The 12247-nt window shown below is 41.5% G+C and overlaps 1 protein-coding gene across 1 annotated transcript in view; it reads right to left on the bottom strand.

Annotated features, from left to right (window-relative positions):
• RAPGEF4 (Rap guanine nucleotide exchange factor 4) overlaps positions 1–12247 on the bottom strand; it is a gene marked incomplete at its 5' end in the record, with an annotated part of 314253 nt that overhangs the window by 235173 nt on the left and 66833 nt on the right. Inside the window, 1 exon segment of the mRNA XM_081243002.1 lies at positions 4655–4801. Within this exon segment, the coding sequence (XP_081099128.1) occupies positions 4655–4801 (147 nt within the window).

Below are 12247 nucleotides of genomic sequence, written 5' to 3' on the forward strand. Positions count from 1 at the left end.
GCTGCAAACCTAAAAGCATCTTCATCCACGATGTTAGACAAAGCCGGGGAGCAAACAAAAAATACTCCTTGTCGTTGTTCTAACCACTGGAAACATTAGACTATATTTGCTGAGAAGAAATTCATGGAATTGGACAGTAAATCAGTATTTATTTATTCCAAGAGCCACCAGCAACCATAGATACTTGATCCAAGATTATCACGGCTTAAAACTCCCAAGCCTACACTTAACTACTTTGCCATTTAACTTCCTTACTGAGGGTATGCAAGGCCACTAGGGTCGAAGAGTTTAAATTACAATTCTCAAGAACTAAAAATGGTACTCCAAGACTTTTTAATTAATTTTTTCTGAATGAAATTCAAAAACATAACTTTCTCCTTTCTCTCTCACTCACTCTCCCTCCTGAGATGCTGTTGAAAAGTGAGATGTTTTATACCCTAGTTAGTATTTTTTATTAAGTTCTAATATCAAAGAGGCATGAAAAGAGGGAAGTATTATTGACCAACTCGGAATAAATTTACTGTAATTCACTTAAGCTAAGAAAATATGACCTGACTTTGAGATGGAGATCCCAACTCGCTCAAATATGATCATAAATTGGCAACTGAAACATGGAAAGGAAAGAGGAGAGAAAGTCTTCATTAGGAAAGATATAGGGTACAAAGAAAAGCATCAAGCCGCTACCTCAGTTACATCTTGGGGAATATATTTTTTTGATATATTTATATAGACGACTGAAATAATGCCTCTGGTCACATTTATGACAATAATTTAAAAAAATACTCTGGGTGCTACCAATTTGACTTACAACATAATAGACAACATAAAGCAAGAGTATTGGGGATGAAATTGAATAGGATTTCAAAATCTCAGGTGTAGTTCTCTGGGTGTGTATCTGCGGAGAGCTGAGGAAACTTGCCTTTGGTCAGGAAAGGAAGCAGGGTTACCTAGCTCTGTTGCCATTAAAGTCTCAAGTGTAAGATTTCAAATAGCCTATTCGCTCAGCCTACTAAAGGGCTACTTGTAGACTGTGCTACCTGTTAGTGATTACACACCATAATTTTCCTGGTTAGAAGTAACTCAGATTCCTGGTCCTTGTCAACCACTTTAAGTGACATCAAAGGCACAGATAAGGAGGGAAACCGCAATCTGAGAGTTTGCCACCCAATGGGCCCACCATGACATTCCTCAAAAGTAAGCAGGCAAATGAGATGAACGTGCAAATTTAGACCCATGATTCAGATGATCTAATTTCTACCGTGTGGGAACTATGGCCTAACAGTGAGCTCCTTACCATGCTGATGGGAGAGGCAGTGTCCAGCTTACCTTTCTGCTGCCTTCTTTCTGCCATTTCATGGTTCAGGGAGGCTTCTACCTGAATCCTGAAGCTACGTCATCCTTCCCTTTTGATATTTGGCTACCAGATCTAACTTAAATTTCAGCTGACAGCATGAGCTTGGGTTTTAATGTCGCTTACATATATTATGTACCAGTGTAATGAATGGCTGCATTATGGACTCTGTTATCTGACATAATCAAGAAATAGGTGTTCTGGTTATCCAATATTTTGCTAACAGATTAGCGTTACATATGCCATCAATGGATCACCTGTATTCAAAGAACAGAAATAGAATTTACTTAACGATAATGATATATTATACTCTGAAATAATATTGACTTGCTAGTCTATTTTCCCTCTCCTCCAAGTAGGACAGAAGCCCTGGCCCAGGGAGCAGGAGCCCTGTCAATCTTCTTCACTGCTATAGCCAGACCTGACACACGGGAGATTCTCATTAAGTATTTGTGAATAAATGAATAGTGGAATAAACATAAGTCAATTTTCTCTCCTCAAAAGGTAATTTAGAATTCCACAATTTCTTAGGATTATCATGTACTGTATATGCACAAGTGTGCCCATTAATAAAGTTCTGATTCACACAGGTTGCTAGATAATGGAGTTCCTTGCATTCTCACTTTAGCCAGTTAAAACGTTGATGGAGCACCTTATTTGTACTCTGTGCTTGATTGCATGAACAGGTAAATAAAAATGAAATATCTTACTAATCTCTTGCTCACTATGAGGTACCAAACCCCAACCTGTAAAATAAGCGGTCAGTCTAAAAACTCTCTCCATCCTTTTCAGCTCACTTAAGTCACTGACAGGGAAGACGAGAATCATGCTCTGAGGTTACAGATGAGGGGTTGGACCCATGGAGCTACAAAATCACATGGCAAGGTTTGGGATACTAAGGACCACCTTCAACATCAATAGCCCCATTTAATAATTTTCCTCTAAGGGAAATCTCTGTGAAAAACAGCCCTAAGATATACTCAGATACAATCCAACCAAGGGATCAAACAAATCAAACCAATGCATCACTTATAGTGAGGCATCTAGACATTAAGAGCATCCTAACGTACTCAGTGTCACCTTTGACTTCTTGCCAAAAGTGTTTGGCTTGATCTAATCAAACATTTAGTTCTAACTTCCGTTTACAGGAAACCCTGGGGTAGGGGTACAAAAAAAGATACCATAAGAAAATGATCAGACAAACCTCGAATTTGGGAGAAACTGACCTGGCCTTTTTAACAAGTCAGTGTCACAGAGAAAGAGAGACAGAGAGAGAGGGCAGGGGGGAGGGGGAGAGAGACTGACTTAGACCTAACAATCAAATGTTAACACATGGTTCTTTATTTGAGTCTGGTTTGAAATAAAACAGATATAAAAATACTTATGGAATAAATGTATTTATTTCTGGATATTTATGGGGAAATTTGAGCTGTGGACTGGATATAGATGACATTAGTATATTATCTTTAGTTTTGTAGGTGAAATAATGGTATTATGGGTATGTAGCAGGATATTCTGATTTTTTGGAGAAATATGCTAATATATAGGATGAAATGTCGTGATGTCTGTCATTTACATTAAAGTGGTTCAGCAAAAACAGATGAAGCAAATATGGCTATATGTTAACAACTGCTGAACTAGGTGAGAGTGTAGAGTCGTTCACTGTATTATCCTTTTTGATTTTCCGAACGTCTGAAAATTTCTTAAATAAATTTTTTTTTTGGCCATGCCACACGGCATGCGGGATCTTAGTTCCCTGACTGGGGATCGAACCCATGCCCCCTGCAGTGGAAGCACAGAGTCTTAACCACTGGACAGCCAGGGAAGTCCCGACATTTTTTAAAATAAATTTTAAAAAATGTTCACAGGTAGCAACTTCTCAGGAACTTTCTTCACAGCACCGAGGCCTCCTAATTAAAATAAAATTTTAAATATTGCCACAAACCATCCTCCACCAGCAACTTGAATAAGTCATCACAGACAAAAGCAGTTCTAATGACATACATCACAAGTAGGAGTCATTTTTGTTCTTAAACCAGTCTTCCGAATTTGCTTTTTGGAAAAGACTTTTCAGTTCACCTTTTAAATGAAAGATCCAAAAAGCGGCTTATTTGCCTCAAGCTTGGTCCCTTTTAATTGACAGAAAACCTCTCCGCACACACCTCATGCAAACCTGCTTTGTCTCTGCCTTCCTAAAACTCGCTTTTGTCTCTGAACTTTACAGAGCAGTTGGAGCTCTTTAATATTTTCTAAGAGGAACATTTCAAACAAGTCACCCTGCAATTTATTCACTACTGCCAAGAATAAAAGTAACAGGTTTCACCACCAAGGCCTTCCAAGGCTTTGCAGGACTTTCAAGGCAAAGCATCACTCATTCACCTACAGGTTTGCTCCCTTAATGCATCTGTCATTTGTTTGGCTCTGGAGGAAACTATTTGATGACACAAAATTCTTTTTAGATCAAGTTTAAAATCTTAGCCACACTGGGACAAGTGGCGAAGCTGCCAGCTCGATGGGTTAACGCTTGGACATACTGAGCCAAGGACAAAGATAAGGAACAGCCACAGGTAAAAATCAGAAGCTTGAAGAACTGAAGAGGAATGAGCGTAAAGGATGCAAGGGCCTTTCTAAGCACTCCATTTACCATGACTGCATGTAAGATGATTTCTTCCCCATCCTCCTTGTAAATGAGCGTGGTACCCTAAAGGGCGTTGGTAAGCAGCGGGAAATGCACAAGCCGCCAGGACCGGCTGCCTCCATCCACTGCTGTGCTACCCGTGCATTTTGAAGTTGGCAAGTAACCAGACATCTTTATGTCCCTCGTTTCCCATACCTTATTACAGGGCACATCATTTTTTAAAGCATTTAAATGAAGCAGATGTTAACCCCATTCATTCCACTTTCCCAGGGAACATGTCAATGATGATTTTTAAAATGCCAAAGAAAATGTCAAAGTATTTTGTTCCCTAGTTAAGAATATATCTGTGGAATAGGAGGGGGGAAATACATAAAACACTCTATACATAAAACACTCTATGGTCATTCAAGAAATAATTATAATGTATGTCAAACCACAGAAAATTGAGCAAGCACTACATTAAAAAAAAAAAAAAAAAGGAAAGATGTCTTGTGTCAAAATGGCTTTTTCACTCACTCATTTCAAAAACAAGTTTTGAAAATTAAATTCCATCCACCGGCTCAGAACAGAGCACATTAAGGCTTGACTCTAATGCCATTATCCATGTGGCAGCTCTCTTTCTTTTCTGCAACCACGTTAATTGACAAAGCAGCCTTGGGGCTCACCTCCCATAGTGCCTTGAAGTCCTTCTGCTCGATGCGGAGAAGTTCGCTGCTTTCCCTTGTAACAATTGTCGCATGGCGGGGAGTGTTGTCCAGAATGGACTCTCCAAAGGCTGTCCCAATTCCCAGAGTGCAGATGGTCACTGCATCCTGAGAATCCAAAACACTGGTCATTAGAAAAGCAAACATTTTACCAGTGGATGAGTTGTTTCTTCTTTGAAGTATATAGTTGACCCTTGAACAGTGGGGGGAGTTAGGGGTGCCAACCCCCAGCCCTGCACACACACAGTAGAAAATCTGAGTATATTGTGGTTCCTGCACATCAGCAGATTCAACCAGCCACAGATCATGTCGTACTGTAGTATTTACTATTGAAAAAACTCCGCCATGAGTGAACCCACACAGTCCAAACCCGTCCTGTTCAAGGGTCAACTAATTTCTATACAATATAACACAATTCACTTGCACGGTCAACAAGTTTTGACAAGTATATACACCGTGTAATCACCACCCAAGGCAAGACAGAACATTTCCATCACCCCTGAAAGTTCCCTTATGCCCCTTTCCAGTCAGGACCCTCCTTTCAGAGGCAACTGATACTCTGATTTCTATCACCGTAAAGGAATTTTGCCAGTTTTAGAACTTCATGTAAAAGGAATCAGACAATATGCCCTCTTTGGTGTCTGGCTTCTTTTGCTTAACATAACGTCTGTAAGATTTATCCATGTTGCTGCGTGGATCAGTAGTTTTTTCCTTTCACTGACGAATAGTTTTCCATTGCAAGGGTATGTCCCAATGTGCTTATCCATTCTCCTATTCGTGGACATTTGGGTTGTTTCTGGTTTGGGGATATTATGAATAAGGCTGCTAGCAATCTTGTGCACGTCTTTCTGCAGACATGGTTATCTTTTCATATGACTACTCGCTCTAAGAAAACGGGGGAAATCATTTGAAGATGAACTCAGCTTTTCTAGTGAGAGAGTACAGTTACGATATTTAAATAAGAAACCGGAACGGGGATACTGTTAATGTCAGTCTGTCTTAAAGAGATGAGGAAACTGAGGGTCAGAATGGTGGATTCACGAGGCCCGAGTTCACACAGATAGCAAGTAACACAGCCAGGTTCCAATTGTGACTATCTGACTACAGATTCCCAGCTTCTTGTATCACGCTGCCCCCCTCAGCCACAATAGAGTAAAAGCAGCTCAGTGAAGTGCTGTGTGGCTAGCTGATAAAATGTCCTGAATCAATGATTTAAAAGTGTAAGGTGTACTAAAAAAGTAATTTCCTTTCTGCATGCAACATGGGCGATGATACTTGGATTTAATCCTAACTAGTTTCACCTGGACGTTAATTTTGCAAAAGGTGCTATCAACTAAGGGAGATACACAAGGGTAATCCTGAGTTAGAAAGTACAGTTTTCCTTTCATGCACCTAATACACGGTAATAGGCAAATGTTATTAAGATCAAGTTAGTGACTTTGTAATCACATTATTAAGACAAATGCCCATAAGAATCCAGTTCCTTGAACCAGAGCAAATTGCTTCTGCACAGATATTACCATTTAAAATTGTGTTCAGGAAAATAAAATCAATAATATCTCAGAAGAGAATGAAAGATTAGGGGGAAACATAAAAATGGCCTGTAAATAAATTTTCCAGAAAGGCAGCTGTTAACAAACTCAGTCAGAAAAATATCCCCAGGGCTGAAATATCAATACCCAGCATGTCAGATACTTCTGAGTAATTTTCAAGATCTAGTAAAAACACAAGATGGATTATGATAAATCACAGACTTGCACAAATTCTTTAGACTACTGGTTCGCTTAAAGATCCACTAGCCTACTTCATCTTTTTTTTTTTTTTAATCATCTGGACCCTTCAGAAAGAATCCTCTTAGCCTAATTTATACTCTCCAGTGTAAATTTCTATTTTAAAACCTGACAGGGATGAACCATACATATAACTACTGCCACTATCCGTGTAGCTTAATTATCTACGATTAGCTACAAAGTATAATGCACAAGAACTATGCAGATCTGTTATTCGTGAGCTTGCTGTAGACTTTTACCGAATAAGTTGTCTTCTCCATTTCTCATCTCCTATCCCCGACACCTGTCACCATGTGTCACCAAAAGGTATACAAAGACACAGCCTGTGAAAGTCAGTCGCATGAGCCCATCTTCTTGCTAGCGAGCAGCTCTTGCAATGATGACAAAAGACTGAGATCATTCTTGGATTTCCCCTAGAGAGTTTAACATGACACCTGCCTGCTCACACGTAACAACATTTAGTCATGTTAGTACTGCCAAGTGCCCTTCTCAGTGTAGCTCCATGCGTCAGGACCTCTGTGCAGAGGGGCACCAGCCCCCGTCATTCCATCCAGCACCTGGGCTCATTCCCAGAATCCCACGCTCTCCCACCAGAGCTGAGTGTGGGATCCGACCTGCCTTCATCTCCTCCTTCATACTCCGTCCTCTCAAATGTAAGGACGGGGAGTCACAAATATAAGATATGGTTTTGAAAGTAGGACTATGAAACCTCACCTGAAAGAAGTGTTACTTGCAACTTCACACTTGACTTTCAGCAGACTCAGTATTTTAGGACAAATTTACTTAGACATCTGAATGGATTTGGGAAGTGTGGATTGGGCAACTGGGATAATTGAAGAAAGTCCTAAGAAGAACATCTTCACCCTAAAGATGAATCACTACCTTTTTTTTTTTTTTTTTTTTTTTTTTTGCAGTATGCGGGCCTCTCACTGTTGTGGCCTCTCCCGTTGCGGAGCACAGGCTCCGGACGCGCAGGCTCAGCGGCCATGGCTCACGGGCCCAGCCGCTCCATGGCATGTGGGATCTTCCCGGACCGGGGCACGAACCCGTGTCCCCTGCATCGGCAGGTGGACTCTCAACCACTGCGCCACCAGGGAAGCCCGAATCACTACCTTTATAGTCCCTAGGGGCGAGGCCTTGTTTGCATTTGAATTCCAGGGGGGGCCTGCAATGTGCTTAGAAAATAATTACCAAATAAAGACATTTACATTCAAATGTTCTCTCAGGTAGCAGAACCAATATGGTTGCTCAGTATGTACCAATAAGTTGAAAGGCAGGACAAATGTGAGCCACAGGACTGTGAGTCAGAGTAGCAGACGCACTCTTATTTTAGTGCACACTCCCAGCTCACCAGATCCCTGCAGGTCAGAGTTCCAAGCCTGAGACCCTGTGGAGATGCTTAAATGCATGCCTTTGCCTGAAGCTGCAAGTGCCCATTTCTGAAGGTAACACTACTATTCCTTTAAACTCACACATCCTCTAGAGATCTGCTCACGTCTCAATACTTACTAGATAAGGACTATTCAGACATTTATTTTCTGCTCAATTGCAGATTAATGTTCAGAAAGGTTACCTGAAAGGAAATATTTACAGTGAGAAAGACTGAAGAAAGCAATCGGCAAGGACTATGAAACATCAACAGTGAAGGAATGTCCCATTTTACATTAAGATGGCAATTTATTCTGGGGGACTTTCAAATATGAAATGATGATTTAAAAATCTGAGTGTCTTCACGTAGGTGGGTTTAGCAGATGCTGCTGGAGTCCTGCCAGATTCCCCCACCCCTTTCTCCCACCCTAGCCCTACCCTCGAAGGCAACTGTAGGTTTCTGGACAGTTCCCACATATACTCGCGGTTTCCCCTTTCATCTGCATTGCTCCACTTGAGGGCAGAGTGCTGGGCAATTAATGCCTGTAAGGTGTATCTTCCAAAGAGGCATGAGAGTAGCAAGATAAATACGCCGGCTTCCTACCCTACCCAGTTTCTTAGAAGGTCCCCCGCAAGGAGTGAGCCCAGGTGCCCATAGCTGAACTCCTTATCTACACATTTTAATAGGCATTTCTTGTTCCTCCTGTCAACTTCCCACTCCCTTAAGACACTTCCTGGGGTTTCCTCCATAAAAACCACCTGCAGCCAAATCCTTGTCTCCAGGTTAGCTTCTGGGGAAACATGAGACTGGGTTAGCTAAACGTGGCCCTGAGGCCCAAATTACACTGAGACCTCTGGGGAGGTATTGGGCCTAACCAGTATTCCCAGAGAGATTCTACAATAGCAACAGAGACCAGCTTATCACTGACTGCTTTGCATCAGACACATCCTAAGTGCAATATCCCTTGGGTGACACCTGGGAAGACTTCATTGTGTTAGTAAAGCATCCTGGGTCTCCAAGGCCAATTCTACTACATAACCAGCAGTGATGGGCTCTCAAAAAAAGAATTACCTATGACACATTACTGATATGATACCTGGTTTCTTCCTGCAATCGGATCCAGCTCTCTCTCATCTGTGAGTCCTCTTGATCACTCCTCCTACCTTCTAAAAACTTAATTACCCAGTCACCCTTAATAGTACTCATCCTCCTGTGCGTCGGTATTCATGTGGATCTCCACGTGTGTGAGTGGAGTGCTATAGGCCATGCACTGGGCCAGGTGTCTTGACTATGATGTCTCATTAATTCTTCACAACAGTTAAAGGAGATAATGTATTTAAGTGCTTTGCACCATGCCTGACTCAAGAGAAATGCTTAATAGAGATATTCTTACTGATGGTAGTATTAAAGCAATCCTGCAACACTGGGATTATTGTTATTTTATAGGTTGAGGAAAATCAGGCTCAAAGATGTTCAGTAATTTGTGCAGTGTGGCTAACAGGTAGAAGAGTTGAGACTAGAAACTAGTCAATCTAATTACCTCCCATATACTTCCTAAATTATTACATGAAATTTAAGAACCTCTTTCTAAGGTTCAGTAGGAAAACGGATTAATTATTCATTTAATCCATACAAGTTCTTTTCTCAATCAGCCAATTCACAGATTAAATACCTAATAATTCCAAATCACCAGGAAAATACCAAACATTTGGCACTGCTCCCCCTCCAACCCTCTAATCCCAATATTGGGGCCCACTTGACCCTCACCTAGAGGATCAAATCCATTCCAGGCTGGGGCTCCGATCCTCTTACTCAGGAGAAATGCAAGCAACCAAAGCCAGAAACTAAGAATCGCATCTGCATTTTTGCTTTGCCCACTCTGATCCTGTGCCCCGTTCTAATAACGGAGCTCCTACATCAGTTGGAGAAACTGGCTTTCTATCTTCCTGCGTCTCTGTCCCGATAACCTGCCGGTATCCTAACTCTTCTCCAAGTGGTGGACTGCCTCGTTGTGACAGCACTCCCCAGGCCCCGGTGCCTCCCTGGCACCCTTCTAATACCGGGCCTCGTCGTCAGCCTGGCCACCCATCTCCACCACGGAGCCTGCTTCCTGCCTCCCTGCCCATCACCAGGCCCCACCCATCATGTTAGACCTGCCTCAGCCCTTCACCTGCTCACCTGGGGGCTGTGCTGCTCCCACATCCTGCGTCCTCCCCCACCTCCTGCCCAGCAGCACCTGCACATGCCCTCTAGAAGGTGCCCGCCTCCACCGTGGGCAGCCCCCAGCTTCCAGGTTCTCCTCCTGCCCAGGTGGGCACCAACTGAAGTCGGAAGCAATATCTTGGTATGGTATGTGTTTCAGCAGAATAGGTGGGGTCTGGCTACTTCTGCTCCTAAGAGTTGGTATTAGGTAAGTTAACGAAGATGTCAACAATCTGGCCCTGCTGGAAGGCAGGGAGCATCAGGCAAAGCACACACACCTGGAGGTACCAGAGTCTGCGCACTCCACACTGAGCGGGAAATCCCCTGGAGGCAGCATAGGGAGAAGAGGACGCGCCTTGTAGACCTAGATTCAAAGCTCATTTCTGCCAATTACTAATCCTGGGCTTTGAGTAGAACGCTCCCAGGAGCCTCAGTATCCTCATTTGCGAAATGGGCACAAATCTTTCTCATTCGATTATTAGCAGAATTCACTATACATGACAGATAGTCCTACACGGTTCCTGGCACATAGGTGCTCCATAAAAAATGCAAAATATTATTTCTGACTTAACCATATTTATATACATGTATAGGTTATCTACATTCTAAAAAGCAAAGTGTATTTTTCTACTATTTAAGTAACAGAGAATCTCTTATTCATTTTGTGTTAATCTCCAATTAATGATGCCTTTTTCAACACTTAAATTCCAAGTTTCTCTGTCCCCCAGTCTGGATGTCAAGTGGTTTGAATGATCTGCAAAACACTTCAGCTCTCTGGGGGAGCATGTATTCAAAGGAACCCTTCTGAAGAATCCTGCTGTAAATCAAAGAATCCTTCTGCACTGCAACTAATCACCCCTTAATTTATCTGCTTTGTATGTCTGGATTACAGTATACTGGGTTTTCTTAAAGTAAGCATTCTCATATGAGGCATCTTATTTGTTTGTTTCATTATAAACATTACTACAGTATGGACATGGGAATGGTGTTAAGAAAGTCCACGGTTATGTGTCACTGATATCCAAGCTAATAAACATGGAACTTGCACATGAGGTCTATGAGCAGCAGCTGAAATCTAATTTACACAAGTTAGACATTCTGATGAAATTTAAAACAATAAATTAGAAGAATTCTGTGTTAAATACATCAATTTTTGACTGTCCTGTAACTTTGAGGGGTATCCTATTTTTAATCATGCATATTTAACTCACTTCCTTATTAGTAGCTCAAGAAGTTAATTGTCTCACCGCATATTTATTGTTTTGGATACATGTTGGGTTAATATCAAGGAACAAACTGGTCCTTTAAGTGTGTACACCCTGAAACAAATTTTTACAAAGCAAATATTTTTACAATTTTTATTTTAGGCCTATAGGCAATACTTGCCATTAAGTTTGGTAGTGCCTGGGTTTATTTCATAAGCTGGAATTTAGTCCTGGAATTTATGGGGTGCTCCAAGTCCTTTTAGAAAACAAAAGTTTAATGGAAACTAATCTCTGAATTTGTCAAGGCATTAGGGCATATGTGCAGCCTAAAGGATTTACTACCAAGCAGGAAGGCAAAATACTAAGACAAATGTGTTTTTCTTCCTAACAGACAGCAAAGACAAGCTCTATTACTTTGAGAGCACTTCCCTGGAATCAGTGTTAGACACAGCACAACAAGATCAGGCAAGCTGGCTGCTGGAAGGTTCAGTGAGAAGGGACTCGCATTAGCATCTGATAACTAAATCCGGGAGGCCAGCCCTGTTTCAGCAGAGAGCCAGTCTGTACTACACTGTGGCCCTGTCTTGCCTCCGCCCAAACCCAGAATTACATGCAACAAAACTAAATACAGTACTTGGATGCCCCAGGCAGGATGCTAAACAAACTCTGATCAGATCCTAACAAAGAGTGTGACCTAAGCATAGACAAGTAGTAAGAGATTACAAACAATCACTCTAGACTTGGCACCTTTCAGGTTTTATTGGCTTGATAAATGGGTTCAGAAAATGTTTCTAAATGACAGCAAGGTCTGAAAATAATGGGGTGAAATGAGAATGAACCAAGGAATCAGACAGACAAAAACAAAGACGGGGAAAGATAAAGCAACATGACAGAGAAACATGTCTATCCTCCAAATTTTACAAACAAATATACAACGCTTAAAAACATCTTTGTTGTACAGACAGAGGGTTAAAAAAAAAAAAAAGCA

The sequence above is a fragment of the Mesoplodon bidens genome (assembly GCF_964165515.1).
Source record: "Mesoplodon bidens genome assembly, chromosome: 8".
NCBI classification, from domain to species: domain Eukaryota; kingdom Metazoa; phylum Chordata; class Mammalia; order Artiodactyla; family Ziphiidae; genus Mesoplodon; species Mesoplodon bidens.